At 45.3% G+C, this 20,898-nt stretch overlaps 1 protein-coding gene across 1 annotated transcript in view; it reads left to right on the forward strand.

Moving 5' to 3' along the window:
• csmd2 (CUB and Sushi multiple domains 2) overlaps positions 1–20,898 on the forward strand; it is a 421,278-nt gene that overhangs the window by 88,893 nt on the left and 311,487 nt on the right. Inside the window, exons 9-10 of the mRNA XM_045225492.1 lie at positions 9,775–9,969; positions 19,311–19,449. Coding sequence (XP_045081427.1) covers positions 9,775–9,969; positions 19,311–19,449 — 334 coding nt within the window. The remainder of the gene's footprint in view (positions 1–9,774; positions 9,970–19,310; positions 19,450–20,898) is intronic.

Here is a 20,898-nt window from a genome sequence, read left to right on the forward strand (position 1 = left end):
GCTCTGTTCTGATATAGTCTAGTCTCAGATATGACTGGCTATGCTCTGTTCTGATATAGTCTAGTCTCAGATATGACTGGCTATGCTCTGTTCTGATATAGTCTAGCCCCAGATATGACTGGCTATGCTCTGTTCTGATATAGTCTAGTCCCAGATATGACTGGCTATGCTCTGTTCTGATATAGTCTAGTCCCAGATATGACTGGCTATGCTCTGTTCTGATATAGTCTAGCCCCAGATATGACTGGCTATGCTCTGTTCTGATATAGTCTAGTCTCAGATATGACTGGCTATGCTCTGTTCTGATATAGTCTATCCCCAGATATGACTGGCTATGCTCTGTTCTGATATAGTCTAGTCTCAGATATGACTGGCTATGCTCTGTTCTGATATAGTCTCAGATATGACTGGCTATGCTCTGTTCTGATATAGTCCCAGATATGACTGGCTATGCTCTGTTCTGATATAGTCTCAGATATGACTGGCTATGCTCTGTTCTGATATAGTCTCAGATATGACTGGCTATGCTCTGTTCTGATATAGTCTATCCCCAGATATGACTGGCTATGCTCTGTTCTGATATAGTCTCAGATATGACTGGCTATGCTCTGTTCTGATATAGTCTATCCCCAGATATGACTGGCTATGCTCTGTTCTGATATAGTCTCAGATATGACTGGCTATGCTCTGTTCTGATATAGTCTATCCCCAGATATGACTGGCTGTGCTCTGTTCTGATATACATTTAGAGTTGGGTATTTTTGAGCATTGAGATGAGGGGGGATGGGAATGCACCTTCATCCCAAATGAAATTGTCATGGGTCTAGTATTAAGACATTGTAAAATTAATCGAGGCATGATTTGCATATACTGAATATAACTTTTTTTTTTTGTGAAAATAATTTATCCCCTCAAGACAGTAATGAATAAACCCAATATGGCTGCTGCATTGGCATACAGTTATCTGCAACTTGCAGTAGACACTTCATAACCTTTAACATTCCATGTTATTAACGGTCTTCAGGGAGGCGACTTGTTACCAATGTAACAACACTGTAAATTCATTGACGAAACAATATACTTTGTCCATTTAAACAGAAATTCATTTTGTGAATTCAGCATACAAATACACACAAAAAAAAACCTCCCTTCCTCCCTTCCTCCCTCCTTTGGTAACAAACTCACATGCGATCTGATCAAACATCTTGAAGGTGTGTAGCTCAGTGACTTCACACCTCATCCTACCCACAATGCACTCTGTTCCGAGCAATCGTTTGTACGACAGTAAAATACTAAATCTTCGTCCCAAATGCGGCACCATTTCCCTACATAGTGCACTACTTTTGACCAGAGCCCTATGGGGCCATTTGGACACAGATTATTTCAGCACAGTTTGATAGAATGTCCGCCGAATCCTACGATGTGGGATACACACGGATGTGGATGCGTTAATTAGAGACTTTGATAAATAAAGAAACAATGTTGTGAATAAACATCAAAAGCCGTTAATTGAAGCCGACGGCTAGTTCCCATCCAAGCAGTACGTTTCCTCTCTCAGCAGACCTGTTTTTGGGGTGCCGGAGGGGGGGGGGGGGTGTTTAGGGGCGAACACATTCCATCATTCATGTTAATTAAGCAGCTGCCAAACTATATTGAGGTGATTGTTGGTGGTGTGTGTGTGTGCGTGAGTGGCTGTAATTGTTGTCAGTTTAATAAATAAGATGACAGTGATGGATGATGTTCCCAGTCCCGGTAGTGTGTGTAGATGGAGGCGGAGTCTGGATCTGTTGGCTGGGTGCGGTTTTTGTGGAAGAGTTTGCTTGTGTGTGATTGTGCTCATGCTTGTATGAATGCCTGGTTATATGCATATTTATGTTGAAAGTTTGTTTAAAAGTTACTACAGAATGTTGTAAATGATTAAGATGGGTTATACTGTATCTTAACCACCACAGACAAGGTTTTAGGAAGTTCAATTTAGTTTACTTCAAAACAATCATTTGGGTTATCAGACCATTCGCGCGCACACACACACACACCACAAATGCCCATGCTGCTGGAGGGTAGTTAAGATGGCCGCTGCCACCACCCCGTCGGGTTGTTCATCTGCCTTTGGTACGTTCGTTTCACTATCGGTAGTCGTTTGGCAGTCGTTCCTCGTCGTCCACTGTAATCATGAGCCTGTGGCACCCAGCCCATGGTCCGGTCTGGTCCAGTGCAGGCCACAGAGGGGGGAGAGGAAAACAGGGGAACCATTCTGAACATTCGAACCACACTCACACACGTTTGGTCCCCCTCTTGCTTCAACGTGGGTACTGTGTGACGTGGTACTGGCAGCGTCTGGTAGTCCCGAGGCAGGGTCCTAGGGATCAGAGAGAGTGAGAGAGATGCTCCTATTAAATCCCATTTAGGGACTCATTCAGGAACAAGCTAAAGCATAAGAGTGAAATTATGAAACATAATATCAATCAATCATTGATTGATGTATTAATTGATTGACCGATAGATAGTTGTCCTCTGTAGCTCAATTGGTAGAGCATGGCGCTTGTAACGCCCAGGGAAGTGGATTCGATCCCTGGGACCACCCATACGTAAAAATGTATGCGCACATGACTGTAAGTCGCTTTGGATAAAAGTGTCTGCTAAATGGCATATTAGATACAAACAACCATACCTTGCCACCGTCGAGCAGTGAATTTCAACACAAAAAAAACCGCAGACATTGAATATCCCTTTGAGCATGGTGAAGTTATTAATTACACTTTGGCTGGTGTATCAATACATTCAATCACTACAAAAATACAGCCATCATTCCTAACTCAGTTGCCAGAGAGGAAGGAAACTGCTCAGGGATTTCACAAAGAGGCCAAGGGTGACATTAAAACAGTTTTAACGGCTGTGATAGGAGAAAACTGAGGATAGATCAACAACATTGTAGTTACTCCACAATACCAACCTAAATGACAGAGTGAAATGGAAGACTGTACAGAAAAAAAAAAATTTTTAAACTTGCATCCTGTTTGTACTGTAGCTACGGGTTGGGATTATGGTTCATTGATTAGCTAGCTACCTACATGTCTAAACAAAAGACTCCACTTTTCCAAATGATTACATGACCCATCAAGTTAGCCAGGTGTGTCTGGGGGTGATAACATGACCTATCAAGTTAGCCAGGTGTGTCTGGGGGTGATGACATGACCTATCAAGTCAGCCAGGTGTGTCTGGAGGTGATTACGGCCATCTATTGTATTTCATGAACATGTGTCCATGTCTAGACAGTAGTGACCCGTCCACTTAGCTAGATGTGACTGGGGGGGGGGGGTCAGTGTCTGATAAGCATCATCTAATAATTATAAAATATTTATAAAATATTTTCATCCGGACACTTTCTATTTTTGATATTGCTACTATGCAAATATGCAAGTAAGCATTTCACTGTAATGTTTACACCTTCTATATCCTGTGCAAGTGACAAACTTAGATTTGATTTGATATAGTGTGTGTTTACCAGAGAGGGTAATGTGGAGAACAACATGACCTGCACCCAAGTCAGATCAGGATACAGACCAAGGACTAGATAAAGGGTAGTTTTACCTGGAGTTCTTCCTTATTGTAGGCTGTATACTTTTACCACTTTTAGTCTTGAAATCTTTGGTTGTTTACTACACTACCTTATTCACTCTGTATATCACATGGCCTCACATGTGAATCCTTAAAGAGATGTGTGAGGCTAAGGCTTAAGAGGATGTGAACGATGGTGAATAGGTTTAGACAAAGCTCTCCAGTAGGTGTACCAAAACATTCAAGTGCCATTCTCAAAAGTTTAACTTTCATAGCAGAATTCATTTCCCATTGTTCCTCAACTGCAGTTTGTGATATACAATTATTATTTTTATTTTTTATTTTTTTGTAGCTCCAAGTTTCTACTTTTATCCAATGTAAAAAACACAATTTCAAATGTTGCTACATAAGACCGAATCGAGGTAGTCAGTCACATATAGTGAAAACAATAGGGGTCCTAAAATGGAACCTTGAGGACCACCAAAGTTTACCATTGATTTGTCAGAGGACCAACCATCCACAGAGACGAACTGATATCTTTCCGACAGATAAGATCTAAACCAGGCAAGAACTTGTCTGTGTAGACCCAATTAGGGTTTCCAATCTCTCCAAAAGAATCTGGTGATCGATGGTGTCAAAAGCAGAACTAAGGTCTAGGAGCACGAGGACAGATGAAGAGCCTTGGTCTGACGCCATTAAAAGGTAATTTACCACCTTCACGAGTGCAGTCTTACTACTATGATGGGGTCTAAAACCAGACTGAAGCATTTTGTATACATTGTGTCTTCAGGAAGGAAGTGAGTTGCTGCGCTACAGCTTTTTCTAAAATGTTTGAGAGGAAAGGGAGATTCAACATAAGCCCCAAATTTTTTTTTTTACATTTACAAGGTTTGGCTTTTACAGGAGAGGCTTTATTAGTGCCACTTTTAGTGAGTTAGGTTCACATCCGGACGATAGGGAGTCATTTATTATGTTCAACATAGGAGGGCCAAGCACAGGAAGGAGCTCTTTCAGTAGTGTAGTTGGAATAGCGTCCACTATGCAGCTTGAAGGTTTAGAGGCCATGACTATTTTCATGAATGTGTCGAGAGATACAGGATTAAAAGACTTGTCTCCTTTGATCCGAGGTCGTGGCATTTCTATGCAGACTCAGGACAACAGAGCTTTGGAGAAATGCGCATATTCAAAGAGGAGTCCGTAAAATGTTTTCTAATGATCATGATATATTTGTCGAAGAAGTTAATGATTTCATCACTGCTGAAGTGATGGCCATCCTCAGTTGGGGAATGCTGCTTCTTAGTTAGCTTTGCGACAGTATAAAAAAATAAACTTATTCTCAGGTTGGAAAAGCAGCAGTGATGGTACAGACTAGTTGGAAGACTTCCAGTTTGGTGGAGCGTCATTTCCGTTCCAATTTTCTCTAAGCTTGCTTCAGGGCTCAGGTATTTTCTGTATGCCAGGGAGCTATTTTGTTGTGACAAATGTTGTTTTGTTTTTAGAAGTGCGACTGCATCTAGGGTGTTACGCAAGGTTAAATTTAGATCCTCGGTTAGGTGGTTAACTGATTCTTGTACTCTGACTTCCCTGGGTAGGTGGAGAGAGTCTGGAAGGGCATCTAGGAATCTTTGGGTTGTCTGAGAATTCATAGCACAGCTTTTGATAATCCTTGGTTGGGGTCTGAGCAGATTATTTGTTGCGATTTGAAACGTAATAAGATAGTGGTCCGATAGTCCAGGATTATAAGGAAAAACATTTAGATCCACAATATTTATTCCACGGGACAAAACCAGATCCAGGGTATGTATGTTGATTGTGGCAGTGCGTAGGTCTCGAGACATGTTGGACAAAACCCAGTGACTTGATGATGGCTCCTATAGCCTTTTTGGAGTGGGTCTGTGGACTTTTTCATGTGAATATTCATAAAAGTCATAAAAAAATGGAATATTCTCTGCCATGACTGCGAGGTCTGGCATTCAGGGAACTCAGTGAGGAAAGCTGTATACGGCCCAAGAGGGGGATATGGTCACTAGTGTAACCAGGAGGAGAGGCCTCATTTAACACAGTCAATTCATCAGGCTTGAGCCATGTTTCAGTCAGGCCAATCATATCAAGGTTATGATCAGTGATTAGTTCATTGACTATGACTGCCTTGGAAGTGAGGGATCTAACATTAAGTAGCCCTGTTATGAGATGTGAGATATTATCACAATCTCTTTCAATAATGACAGGAATGGAGGAGGTCCTTACTCCAGTGAGATTGATAAGGCGAACACCGCAATGTTTAGTTTTGGCCTGACCTAGATCGAGCCACAGACACGGTCTCAATGGGGAAAGCTGAGCTGACTACACTGACTGTGTTAGTGACAGACTCCACTAAGCTGTCAGGCTGGCTAACAGCCTGCTGCCTGGCCTGCACCCTGTCTCATTGGGGAGGCTAACAGCCTGCTGCCTGGCCTGCACCCTGTCTCATTGGGCTGGCTAACAGCCTGCTGCCTGGCCTGCACCGTGTCTCATTGGGCTGGCTAACAGCCTGCTGCCTGGCCTGCACCCTGTCTCATTGGGGAGGCTAACAGCCTGCTGCCTGGCCTGCACCCTGTCTCATTGGGGAGGCTAACAGCCTGCTGCCTGGCCTGCACCCTGTCTCATTGGGGGAGGCTAACAGCCTGCTGCCTGGCCTGCACCCTGTCTCATTGGGGAGGCTAACAGCCTGCTGCCTGGCCTGCACCCTGTCTCATTGGGGAGGCTAACAGCCTGCTGCCTGGCCTGCACCCTGTCTCATTGTGGAGCTAGAGGAGTTAGAGCCCTGTCTATGTTGGTAGATAAGATGAGAGCACCCCTCCAGCTAGGATGGAGTCCATCACTCCTCAGCAGGCCAGGCTTGGTCCTGTAGCACCCCTCCAGCTAGGATGGAGTCCATCACTCCTCAGCAGGCCAGGCTTGGTCCTGTAGCACCCCTCCATCTAGGATGGAGTCCATCACTCCTCAGCAGGCCAGGCTTGGTCCTGTAGCACCCCTCCAGCTAGGATGGAGTCCATCACTCCTCAGCAGGCCAGGCTTGGTCCTGTAGCACCCCTCCAGCTAGGATGGAGTCCATCACTCCTCAGCAGGCCAGGCTTGGTCCTGTAGCACCCCTCCAGCTAGGGATGGAGTCCATCACTCCTCAGCAGGCCAGGCTTGGTCCTGTAGCACCCCTCCAGCTAGGATGGAGTCCATCACTCCTCAGCAGGCCAGGCTTGGTCCTGTAACACCCCTCCAGCTAGGATGGAGTCCATCACTCCTCAGCAGGCCAGGCTTGGTCCTGTAGCACCCCTCCAGCTAGGATGGAGTCCATCACTCCTCAGCAGGCCAGGCTTGGTCCTGTAGCACCCATCCATCTAGGATGGAGTCCATCACTCCTCAGCAGGCCAGGCTTGGTCCTGTAACACCCCTCCAGCTAGGATGGAGTCCATCACTCCTCAGCAGGCCAGGCTTGGTCCTGTAACACCCCTCCAGCTAGGATGGAGTCCATCACTCCTCAGCAGGCCAGGCTTGGTCCTGTAGCACCCTCCAGCTAGGATGGAGTCCATCACTCCTCAGCAGGCCAGGCTTGGTCCTGTAGCACCCCTCCAGCTAGGGATGGAGTCCATCACTCCTCAGCAGGCCAGGCTTGGTCCTGTAGCACCCATCCATCTAGGATGGAGTCCATCACTCCTCAGCAGGCCAGGCTTGGTCCTGTAACACCCCTCCAGCTAGGATGGAGTCCATCACTCCTCAGCAGGCCAGGCTTGGTCCTGTAACACCCCTCCAGCTAGGATGGAGTCCATCACTCCTCAGCAGGCCAGGCTTGGTCCTGTAGCACCCCTCCAGCTAGGATGGAGTCCGTCACTCCTCAGCAGGCCAGGCTTGGTCCTGTAACACCCCTCCAGTTAGGATGGAGTCCATCACTCCTCAGAAGGCCAGGCTTGGTCCTGTTTGTGTGTCCTGTTTGCGGGGGAGTCCTAGAAAGAGTGCTAGTTATCTGCAATTGTATATTTTGGGGTGGACAGTTTTCAACCAGTGATTGAGTTGAGCGAGTCCGCTGTAGAGTGTCACGTTCCCAGAACACCAAATAGTGTCGCTCAAACAGAAGGGGGAACTAACAAAGAGTCACTAACCAACAACCAAAACTGAACAGATGGGTTATTAGGAAGGGTTCTGAAAGACACTCATGGGGGTGTCCACTGAAAGTTGACTAGCAACAACAACTGGGCCCTAAAAGACACCCACCATGAGACCCACTAAATTTGCCCAAGAAGAGGCAAACAAAATTAAAACCCACACCAAACTTAAAGACAGGAAGCTTACTGCTGTAGAGATCATCACTCCCCTTAACTGGGAGGGGCCAGAGACAATTACTGCTGTAGAGCTCATCACTCCTCCCCCTAACTGGGAGGGGGCCAGAGACAATTACTGCTGTAGAGCTCATCACTCCCCTTAACTGTAGTCCCGTGTAGCTCAGTTGGTAGAGCATGGCGTTGTAAACGCCAGGGTTGTGGGGTCGATTCCCACGGGGGGCCAGTATGAAAATGTATGCACTCACTAACTGTAAATTGCTCTGGATAAGAGCGTCTGCTAAATGACTAAAATGTCAACTGGGAGGTGGATAGAGAATTACATGCTGAAATTGTTGCACTTTGGTGACCTCTGACTGTTTCATCCTAACATCGTTGGTGCCGACGTGGATAACAATATCCCTATACTCTCTACACTCACCAGTTTTAGCCTCAGCCAGCACCATCTTCAGATTAGCCTTTACGTCGGTAGCCCTGCCCCCTGGTAAACAGTGTATGATCGCTGGATGATTCTTTTTAAGTCTAATATTGAGGGTGACGGGCGGAGGAGAGACCTGAGAAGGCTCCGGTTCTGATTTGTTGCTTAGTGGGGAAAACCGGTTGAATGTTTCTATCGGCTGAATGAGCGCCGCCGGTTCAACATGCCGACAGCATTTCTTTCCAGTAGCCATGAGAAGATTATCCGGCTGTGGGGACTGTGCAGGGGGATTAACACTACTACCGGTATTTACTGGTGGCACAGATGCTGGCTGAATGAGCGCCGCCGGTTCAACATGCCGACAGCATTTCTTTCCAGTAGCCATGAGAAAATTATCCGGCTGTGGGGACTGTGCAGGGGGATTAACACTACTACCGGTATTTACTGGTGGCACAGATGCTGTATCATCCTTTCCTGCACTTAAATTGCCCTTGCCTAACGATTGCGCCTGAAGCCACTCGGCTATCCTTCAACCTTAAGGCGATAGTTCTCCTGTATATTATGAATACAGCGACTGCAATGAGAAGGCATAATGATACTTAGCTTTTTTAAGGACGGAGGCGGTCCTGCAGATCCATGTCCAGATAAAGTGTCCGGAGTGATAAAGTTGAATTAAAAAAGTTGTGTGAGGACAAAACTAAGACGTTGGTTAACTTGTTAAATACAGAGTTTTATAAATAGGTATACAAGGTAAATTGAATTTTGAAATCTATCTATCTATATATATGTCTATCTATCTGTCTGTCTGTCTGTCTGTCTGTCTGTCTGTCTGTCTGTCTGTCTGTCTCCATCCATCCATCCATCCATCCATCCATCCATCCATGTTATCTGGTGTGGAAGGGCTGCATATGTTTCCACACCTCATAAAATGTTGGAGCTCTATGAAAGCTTGTTAAGTCAAACACATGTCTATTACCTATAAACAGAACGATGGCAGAAACGTTTATTGTGAATTTTTTTTAGGATCCCCATTAGCTAATTGTAGAAAGGTGCTCAATTATTTAAGGGTTCTTACAATTAAATTCCCCTGTGGAAGATTAGCATTAGCCCAACCAATGAAAATTCTATCATAGCAGTGGGTACTTATCGTAGCTGGATCCTGCAGTTTGCCACCTGGAGTTTTCAAGAGCATTACTTGGCTGTTTTATATAGGTATTTGTCTAATTTCCCCACCCTTACACACACATACACACCACCATCACGTACACACACTTTCTAAAGTCAAAGTCAAACACACACACACACACCTGCCCATCCTCCAACCTACACACTCCTCCCAACTCCAATTCAACAACAGACCCTGACCCTTCCCTCTCTCTCTCTCTCTCTCTCTCTCTCTCTCTCTCTCTCTCTCTCTCTCTCTCTCTCTCTCTCTCTCTCTCTCTCTCTCTCTCTCTCTCTCTCTCTCTCTCTCTCTCCTCCCTCTAGCGTTCCGCCATAATGAGTGTCCGGACCCGGGGGTTCCAGTGAACGGGAAGCGGTTTGGTGAGAACCTTCAGCTGGGCAGCTCCATCTCCTTCCTGTGTGAGGAAGGCTTCGTGAAGACCCATGGCTCCCAGACTGTCTCCTGTATCCTGAAGGATGGAAACGTGGTCTGGGACAACGCTGTGCCTCGCTGTGAAGGTGGGAGAGGACGCCTCCTCATCTCTTTACATCTGACATTTTAGTCTCTTATCCAAAGTAACTTACAATTAGTCCATTCATCTAAAGATAGCTATGTTAGACAACAACACATCACATTCATCTACAGATAGCTAGGTTAGACAACAACACATCACAATCATCTACAGATAGCTAGGTTAGACAACAACACATCACATTCATCTACAGATAGCTAGGTTAGACAACAACACATCACAATCATCTACAGATAGCTAGGTTAGACAACAACACATCACATTCATCTACAGATAGCTAGGTTAGACAACAACACATCACAATCATCTACAGATAGCAAGGTTAGACAACAACACATCACATTCATCTACAGATAGCTAGGTTAGACAACAACACATCACATTCATCTACAGATAGCTAGGTTAGACAACAACACATCACATTCATCTACAGATAGCTAGGTTAGACAACAACACATCACATTCATCTACAGATAGCTAGGTTAGACAACAACACATCACAATCATCTACAGATAGCTAGGTTAGACAACAACACATCACATTCATCTACAGATAGCTAGGTTAGACAACAACACATCACATTCATCTACAGATAGCTAGGTTAGACAACAACACATCACATTCATCTACAGATAGCTAGGTTAGACAACAACACATCACATTCATCTACAGATAGCTAGGTTAGACAACAACACATCACATTCATCTACAGATAGCTAGGTTAGACAACAACACATCACATTCATCTACAGATAACCTGCCTAAATGACTACCGACCCGTAGCACTGACGTCTGTAGCCATGAAGTGCTTTGAAAGACTGGTCATGGCTCACATCAACAGCATAATCCCAGAAACCCTAGACCCACTCCAATTTGCATACCGCCCCAACAGATCCACAGATGATGCAATCTCTATCGCACTCCACACTGCCCTTTCCCACCTGGACAAGAGGAACACCTACGTGAGAATGCTGTTCATTGACTACAGCTCAGCATTCAACACCATAGTGCCCTCTAAGCTCATCACTAAGCTAAGGATCCTGGGACTAAACACCTCCCTCTGCAACTGGATCCTGGACTTCCTGACGGGCCGCCCCCAGGTGGTAAGGGTAGGTAACAACACATCTGCCACACTGATCCTCAACACGGGGGCCACTCAGGGGTGCGTGCTCAGTCCCCTCCTGTACTCTCTGTTCACCCATGACTGCATGGCCAGGCACGACTCCAACACCATCATTAAGTTTGCCGACGACACAACAGTGGTAGGCCTGATCACCGACAACGATGAGACAGCCTATAGGGGAGGAGGTCAGAGATCTGGCCGTGTGGTGCCAGGACAACAACCTCTCCCTCAACGTGACCAAGACAAAGGAGATGATTGTGGACTACAGGAAAAAAAAGAGGACTGAGCACGCCCCCATTCTCATAGACGGGGCTGTAGTGGAACAGGTTGAGAGCTTCAAGTTCCTTGGTGTCCACATCACCAACGAACTATCATGGTCCAAACACACCAAGACAGTCGTGAAGAGGGCACGACAAAGCCTATTCCCCCTCAGGAGACTAAAAAGATTTGGCATGGGTCCTCAGATCCTCAAAAATTCTACAGCTGCACCATCGAGAGCATCCTGACTGGTTGCATCACCGCCTGGTATGGCAACTGCTTGGCCTCTGACCGCAAGGCACTACAGAGGGTAGTGCGTACGGCCCAGTACATCACTGGGGCAAAGCTCCCTGCCATCCAGGACCTCTATACCAGGCGGTGTCAGAGGAAGGCCCTCAAAATTGTCAAAGACTCCAGCCACCCTAGTCATAGACTGTTCTCTCTGCTACCGCGACGGCAAGCGGTACCGGAGTGCCAAGTCTAGGTCCAAAAGACTTCTCAACAGCTTCTACCCCCAAGCCATAAGACTCCTGAACAGCTAATCATGGCTACCCGGACTATTTGCACTGCCCCCCACCCCATCCTTTTTACGCTGCTGCTACTCTGTTAAGTATTTATGCATAGTCACTTTAACTCTACCCACATGTACATATTACCTCAACTACCTCAACTAGCCGGTGCCCCCGCACATTGACTATGCAACGGTACCCCCCTGTATATATAGCCTCCCTACTGTCACTTTATTTTACTGTATATATAGCCTCCCTACTGTCACTTTATTTTACTTCTGCTCTTTTTTTCTCAACACTTTTTTGTTGTTGTTTTATTCTTACTTTTTTGTTTAAAATAAATGCACTGTTGGTTAAGGGCTGTAAGTAAGCATTTCACTGTAATGTCTGCACCTGTTGTATTCGGCGCATGTGACCAATAAAATTTGATTTGATTTGATTTGATTTGATAGCTAGGTTAGACAACAACACATCACAATCGTATCAAGTACATTTTAACTCAACAAAGTATTCATCAGCAAAGTGCTAGTGGGAAAATACAATAGTTTGTTTCCTTTTATTGTTGGGGGGGGGGCATTGGGGGTGCAGTGAGAACTATTTAAGATTCTATCAACTGGGTCTAATGCTTTATCTATCAAACCCAAGGTGAAATACTGTTGATAGTTATCTTAAACTGTAAATTCACTGCAATGTTACCATGAAACCGGTCTATAGCTTTTCACTCCACCTGTCTCTGTACTGTCCGTATACTGTCTCTGCCCTCTTTAAAAGGGCGTGTCACCTTCCTCCAAGACACCCAATCAGGATTTACCTTGCTAGCCTCACTCTCCTTGTTTGAGTGATAAACCACCCCAGGGAGATACTGTATATAAGCCCCCTATATGTACAATAACTCTCCATCCTAGAGTCACTGCTAAGAGTGAATGTGTATCTAATAATGCAAGCTAGTGCTAAAGCCATAGTCTTTCCTAAATTAATACATATCTAATTTAACCTCTACGGGATCAGTGTCCCTTATACGGGACGGTTGTTGCTCAATATGCGATATGTGACTAGGATGGTGTTGTAAACCACAGCAAACTTTCCAGGCCATAGACATGTCTTATATGGGCAGAAAGCTTAAAGTCTTGTTAATCTAACTGCACTGTCCAATTTACAGTAGCTATTACAGTGAAATAATACCATGCTATTGTTTGAGGAGAGTGCACAACAACAAAATACTTTTATCACAGCAACTGGTTTGATACATTCACCTCTGAAAGTAAATAATGCACTTACATTCAGTAACCTTGCTCTGATTTGTCATCTTGAGGGTCCCAGAGATAAAATGTATTGTAGTTTTGTTTGAAAAATCTATTTTTATATTCAAATGTAGGAACTGGGTTCTACAGTTTGTCCTCTGACTCCACACCCACCCCGCCCGGCCATGTAGATGTGTGAAGGCTAGGGTATTTTCTGTAGGGAAGCTAATGATCCATCATTTATGACATTCCTGGGAGTGTGCAAACTTCAATTTTGTATTACCATAGCATTTTTGTATGTTCTCTATAGTTATGTACTTCAAAACCAATTCAGCACATTTGGGAAAAATCCTGGCAGACTTGATACAAAATATTGTGTAGTGATGTAATTCTTCACTGGATCAGTCTGAAACTTTGTACGCACACTGCTGCCATCCGGTGGACAAAATCTAAATTACATCTAGAAACCTTCATCACTGTCTGGCTTTTCTTTTGCATTTCAAAGATGAAGCAAAAAAGATAATATAGAAAACTTATGTTTTTTTGTTTGTATTATCTTTTACCAGATCTAATGTGTTATATTCTCCTACATTCATTTCACATTTCCACAAACTTTAAAGTGCTTCCTTTCAAATGATTTTTTTAAAATCAAGAATATGCATATCCTTGCTTCAGGTCCTGAGCTACAGGCAGTTAGATTTGGGAATGTCATTTTAGGCGAAAATTGAAAAAGGGTCCGATCCTTAAGAGGCTAAGGTAGCTAGCTAGCTTAGGGTCTCCTAAGGGGTAATACAGATCTAATATAACAAATATATAATATAATGGTAACTTTTGTTGATTTATAATTGCAATCTGATCAAAATCAAACTTTACCTTGTGATTAAATTATTTGTATCTACCTACTCATAAATAAAAATGTGTGTTCTTAGTCCACACAGGTTTATTTCTTATCGACTGGTGCTTGAATGAGCACTGAGGGGAGAGAGACAGTGACGAGGGAACAGAAGAGTCTTGCCTTCATGTATTGTTTGTGCCGTTCACCACAAATATCCCTCTCCGACAAGAGTCTACATGGGATTCCAGGAGGCAGAGGACGTAATGGGCCTGTTGTAATTACACTATGATGACTCAGCTTCACAGCCAAACATTGCCTAACCAATTTAGTCAAATCACTGTAATAAATGCCAAATCGAACCAGTAACATCTGTTTTGTTACTATCTACTACAAGTGATTCATTACAGTATGCGACATGATAGTGTAGTGTGTGAAACGCAGCGGTCAGATCAATGTATCAGTAACATCTGAATACTGAAGGTTAATTGGTAAAAGCCAATAAAAACATAGTGTAGACCTATGTAATGACAATCGATGAACCGGCAAAGACAATTCATTATTTTTTACAACACAATACAGATCACTGCATAATGAATCATACACTGGTGCTTGAATGAAAATATGGCGCCAGAGGAGATGGCTCACCTTTTACAGACCTCTAACCAATTGTGCTATTATGTGTGTTTTTTCACGTTATTTGTAATTCATTCTGTATATAAAGTTTCTGCCACCGTCTCTTATGACCAAAAAGAGCTTCTGGATATCAGGACAGCGATTACTCACCTCGTATTGGACTAATACTTTTTTTTCTTTAACGAGTCGGACGCAAAGGATATTCTACAGACACACGACAAGGCCCAAATCCCTGTCATTCGCATTAGAAAGAGACAGAGATATCGTGGACATTGGTCGGGGTGCCTTGTATGGATCCGACGGCGAGCGAGTAATCTGCCTCTACCATCAGTCCTATTAGCCAAAGTACAATAGACAACCTACGAGTACGGATATCCTACCAACGGGACATTCAAATATGTAATATCTTATGTATCTTATCTCGTGGCTGAACGACGGCATGGATAACATACAGCTGCCGGGATATACGCTACATCAGCAGGATAGAACGGCTGACTCCGGTAAGACAAGGGGTGGCGGTCTGTGTATATTTGTAAACAACAGCTGCTCCACAAAATCAAATACTAAGGAAGTCTCGAGGTTTTGCTCACCTGAGGTAGAGTATCTCATGATAAGCTGTAGACCACACTATTTACCAAGAGAGTTTTCATCTATATTTTTCGTAGCTGTCTATTTACCACCACAAACCGATGCTGCCACTAAGCAAACAGGAAAATGCTCATCCAAAGGCAGCGCCCCTAGGACTTTAATGCAGGGAAACCTGAATCTGTTCTATCTAATTTCTCCCAGCATGTTAAATGTGCAACCAGAGGGGGAAAAAAAGTCTAGACTGCCTTTACTCCACATACAGAGACGTGTACAAAGTTCTCCCTCGCCCTCCATTTGGCAAATCTGACCATAATTCTGTCCTCCTGATTCCTGCATACAAGCAAAAACTAAAGCAGGAAGCACTAGTGACTCGGTTAATAAGGAAGTGGTCAGATGATGCAGATGCTAAGCTACAGGACTGTTTTGCTAGCACATACTGGGATATGTTCCGGGATACTTCCGATGGCATTGAGGAGTACACCACCTCAGTCACCGGCTTTATCAATAAGTGCATCGACGATGTCATCCCCACAGTGACTGTACGTACACACCCCAACCAGAAGCCATGGATTACAGGCAACATTACAGGCTAAAGGGAGCGGGACTCTAACCTGGACGCTTATAAGAAATCCCGCTATGCCCTCCGACGAACCATCAAACAGGCAAAGAGTCAATACAGGACTAAGATTGAATTGTACTACACCGGCTCCGACGCTCGTCAGATGTGGCAGGGCTTGCAAACTATTACAGACTACAAAGGGAAGCACAGCCGCGAGCTGCCCAGTGACACAAGCCTACCAGATGAACTAAATCACTTCTACGCTCGCTTCGAGGCAAGCAACACTGAAGCATGTGTGAGAGCATCAGCTGTTCCGGACGACTATGTGATCACGCTCTCCGTAGCCGATGTGAGTAAGACTTTTAAGCAGGTCAACATTCCCAAGGCCGCAGGGCCAGACGGATTACCAGGACTCGTACTCCGAGCATGCGCTGACCAACTGGCAAGTGTCTTCAATTACATTTTCAACATGTCCCTGACTGAGTCTGTAATACCAACATGTTTCAAGTAGACCACCATAGTCCCTGTGCCCAAGAACACTAAGATACCCTGCCTAAATGACTACCGACCCGTAGCACTCACGTCTGTAGCCATGAAGTGCTTTGAAAGTCTGGTCATGGCCCGCATCAACACCATAATATCAGAAACCCTAGACCCACTCCAATTTGCATGCTGCCCCAACAGATCCACAGATGATGCAATCTTTATTGCACTCCACACTGCCCTTTTCCACCTGGACAAGAGGAACATCTACGTGAGAATGCTATTCATTGACTACAGCTCAGCGTTCAACACCATAGTGCCCTCAAAGCTCATCACTAAGCTAAGGATCCTGGGACTAAACACCTCCCTCTGCATCTGGATCCTGGACTTCCTGACTAGCCGCCCCCAGGTGGTAAGGTCCCCTCCTGTACTCCCTGTTCACCCATGACTGCATGGCCAGGCACGACTCCAACACCATCATTAAGTTTGCCAACGACACAACAGTGGTAGGCCTGATCACCGACAACGATGAGACAGCCTATAGGGAGGAAGTCAGAGACCTGGCCGTGTGGTGCCAGGATAACAACCTCTCCCTCAATGTGATCAAGACAAAGGAGATGATTGTGGACTACATGAAAAAAAAGAGGACTGCTCACACCCCCATTCTCATCGACGGGGCTGTAGTGGAACAGGTTGAGAGCTTCAAGTTCCTTGGTGTCCACATCACCAACAAACTATTATGGTCCAAACACACCAAGACAGTCGTGAAGAGGGCACGACAAAGCCTGTTCCCCCTCAGGAGAATGAAAAGATTTGGCATGGGTTCTCAGATCCTCAAAAAGTTATACAGCTGCACCATCGAGAGCATCCTGACTGGTTGCATCACTGCCTGGTATGGCAACTGCTCGGCCTCCGACCGCAAGGCACTACAGAGGGTAGTGCGTACGACCCAGTACATCACTGGGGCCAAGCTTCCTGCCATCCAGGACCTCTATACTAGGCGGTATCAGAGGAAGGCCCTAAAAATTGTCAAAGACTCCAGTCACCCCTAGGGATGGACTGTTCTCTCTTTGCTACCACACGGTAAGCGGTACTGGAGCGCCAAGTCCAGGTCCAAAAGGCTTCTTAACAGCTTCTACCACCAAGACATAAGACTCCTGAACAGCTAATCATGGCTACCCAGACTATTTGCACTGCTGCTACTCTGTGTATTATTTATGCGTAGTTACTTTAACTCTACCCACATGTACATATTACCTCAATTACCTCGACTAACCTCTGCCCTCGCACATTGACTCTGTACCGGTACCCCCTGTATATAGCCACCCTACTGTTATTTTATTTTACTGCTGCTTTAATTATTTTTTTATTTTATTTTTTTACATAGTTATTTTTTACTTAACACTTATTTTTCTTAAAACTGCATTGTTGGTTAAGGGCTTGTAAGTAAGTATTTCACTGTAAGGTCTACACCTGTTGTATTCAACGCAGGTGACAAATAAAATGTGATTTGATTTGAGACAGCATATACAAGGCATTCAAATCAATGAGGAGATTAGCACATTAGCAAGCAGGCATGTCAGACTCATATCACAGGTTGTTGATCATGTCAGACCCATATCACAGGATGTTGATCATGTCAGACCCATATCACAGGTTGTTGATCATGTCAGACTCATATCACAGGCTGTTGAGTGATGATCAAAGTGTTTTCTGTTCAGTGTGATGCACACTGGGGTTTATGTTAATCAAGTACATTTGCACTTTTGCTAGAACACTCACATGCATATGCGCACACACACACACACACACACACACACACACACACACACACACACACACACACACACACACACACACACACACACACACACACACATGAACACACATGAACACACATACACACACACACACACACACACACACACATGAACACACACACACACACAAACACACACACACACAAACAGACACACATGAACACACACACACACACACACACAAACACACAGACACACAGACACACATGAACACACAACACACACACACACACACACACACACACACACACACACACACACACACACACACACATGAACACACATGAACACACATCACACACACACACACACACACACACACACACACACACACACACACACACACACACATGAACACACACACACACACACACACAGACACACATGAACACACACATACACACACACACACACACACTTGCCACCTCCTTCCACCCATCCACCCACTCAGTCTCTGGAGTGATGTTTGACCTTGAGCTCCAGTAATTGTCAACCATTTCCTGGACAGCCCCCACCCCTGCTGCGGCTGAATGAAACAGAGTCCCAGTGATGTATTGTGTTAAACATGGACTTTGAAGATGAGCTATGGGGATAAGTGAACACATTGGACACATCCGTGACTGTATAATAGCCTGTCTCTATCTCTGTCTCCACTTCTCCCTCTCTCTCCCTCTCTCTCTGTCCTTCTCACACCTCTCTTCCCTTCCCTTCCCTTCCCTTCCCTTCCCTTCCCTTCCCTTCCCTTCCCTTCCCTTCCCTTCCCTTCCCTTCCTCCCTTCCCTCTCCTCTCCTCTCCTCTCCTCTCCTCTCCTCTCCTCTCCTCTCCTCTCCTCTCCTCTCCCTCTCCTCTTCTCCTCTCCTCTCCTCTCCTCTCCTCTCCTCTCCTCTCCTCTCCTCTCTCTCTCCTATCCCCATCTCCTCCTCTCTTCTCCCCCATCCTCTCCCCTTCCCTCCATACTCTCCCTCCCCTCCTCTCCCCCTCCCTCTCCCTCTCCCCCTACCCTATTCTCCCCCTCCCTCTCCCCCTACTCTTCCCCCTCCTCTCCCTCTCCGTCCCTTCCTCTCCCCCCACCTCCCCCTCTCTCTCCCCTCCTCTCCCCCTCCCACTCCCCCTACTCTCCCCCTCTGCTCCCCCTCCCCTTCCCCCTACTCTCCCCCTCCTCTCCCTCTCCGTCCCCTCTTCTCCCCCCTCTTTCTCCCGTTCTCCTCCATCCTCTCCCTTCCTCCCCTTCCTCTCTCCCCCCTCCCCTCCTCTCCTCTCCTCCCCTGTTCCTCAGCTCAGTGTGGGGGTGATCTGAAGGCTCCTAGTGGAATAATCCTCTCCCCTGGTTGGCCAGAGCTCTATAAGGAGGCCCTTAACTGTGAGTGGGTCATCGAGGCTCCGCCAGGATACCCCATCAAGATCATCTTTGATAAGTGAGTCAGGACACAACAATTGAAATGTGATTAGGGTCCCCTGGGAAACACTGACCAGCACTTTGGTTTTTATCCTCTCATAACTCCTATCTAGCTTTTTCATGTGTTGTCATGTCAAACTGCACTAACCATAGGATTAGAATAATCATTATATTTCGATGATTCCTGCTAACCCATTGGTTGTTACCTCAGATTCATGCTAACCCATTGGTTGTTCCCTCAGATTCCTGCTAACCCAGTGGTTGTTCCCTCAGATTCCTGCTAACCCATTGGTTGTTCCCTCAGATTCCTGTAAACCCATTGGTTGTTCCCTCAGATTCCTGCTAACCCATTGGTTGTTCCCTCAGATTCATGTAAACCCATTGGATGTTCCCTCAGATTCCTGCTAACCCATTGGTTGTTCCCTCAGATTCCTGCTAACCCATTCGTTGTTCCCTCAGATTCCTGCTAACCCATTGGTTGTTCCCTGAGATTCCTGCTAACCCATTGGTTGTTCCCTGAGATTCCTGCTAACCCATTGGTTGTTCCCTGAGATTCCTGCTAACCCATTGGTTGTTCCCTCAGATTCCTGCTAACCCATTGGTTGTTCCCTCAGATTCCTGCTAACCCATTGGTTGTTCCCTCAGATTCCTGCTAACCCATTGGTTGTTCCCTGAGATTCCTGCTATAGACCAGTGGATGTTGGTGGCGTTTAAGATGAGGGAGGACAATAAAAAATTAAAATAAATGAGCATGGCCTTATTTCTATTACAGCATATTGGATGACTGTCATTCATATTCCATTCACCCAGTTCAATGTAACAGTGATAGGTTTAGGCTACTACATGATACTCACATTTTCCCTATACCCATCATGAGGATGCTATAACCTAGCCTGTGAATGAATGTTTACAACGTAGGTGCACAGGTCGAGAGTAAAAGTGGAGTAATCAATGTGACAGACAGTGACCCATTCAGTACCGCCTTGCACACTCCTGCCTGCATCTAGCTGATCTAGGGTGTAATCATTAGTCCAACAGTTGCAAACGAGAGTTTCTATTGGACAAATTCAGGTATGTTTATCCCCGTTTCGTTCCGTTTGCTTCCATTTAAAAACCTTTTTTCAACAGAATCGGCGGAATGAATACACCCCTGACCACACGCAAACACTGTTCACTTTCATAGTAGCCACATAAAAACAGCATGATCCCTTTGATTGTCGGATAATTCCTTCCCGCATTTACGCGCTCTCCCCCTCTCAACTTTTCCCTTCGCGTGTGGACTTCAGCGCACAATCACATCAGTTGTCTGTGAACAGAACAAAAAAAAAACGTTCTAAGCCAAACCTTCATATCATAACCGCTAACTGCTACACACAGCCTACATAGTTGTCAACATTTTAGCTAACGTCATTGTCAACATAGCTATTAGAACTAACACGTTAGTAAACACTCTACAATCATGCAGTAC

Source organism: Coregonus clupeaformis, chromosome 16 (genome assembly GCF_020615455.1).
Source record: "Coregonus clupeaformis isolate EN_2021a chromosome 16, ASM2061545v1, whole genome shotgun sequence".
Lineage (NCBI taxonomy): Eukaryota > Metazoa > Chordata > Actinopteri > Salmoniformes > Salmonidae > Coregonus > Coregonus clupeaformis.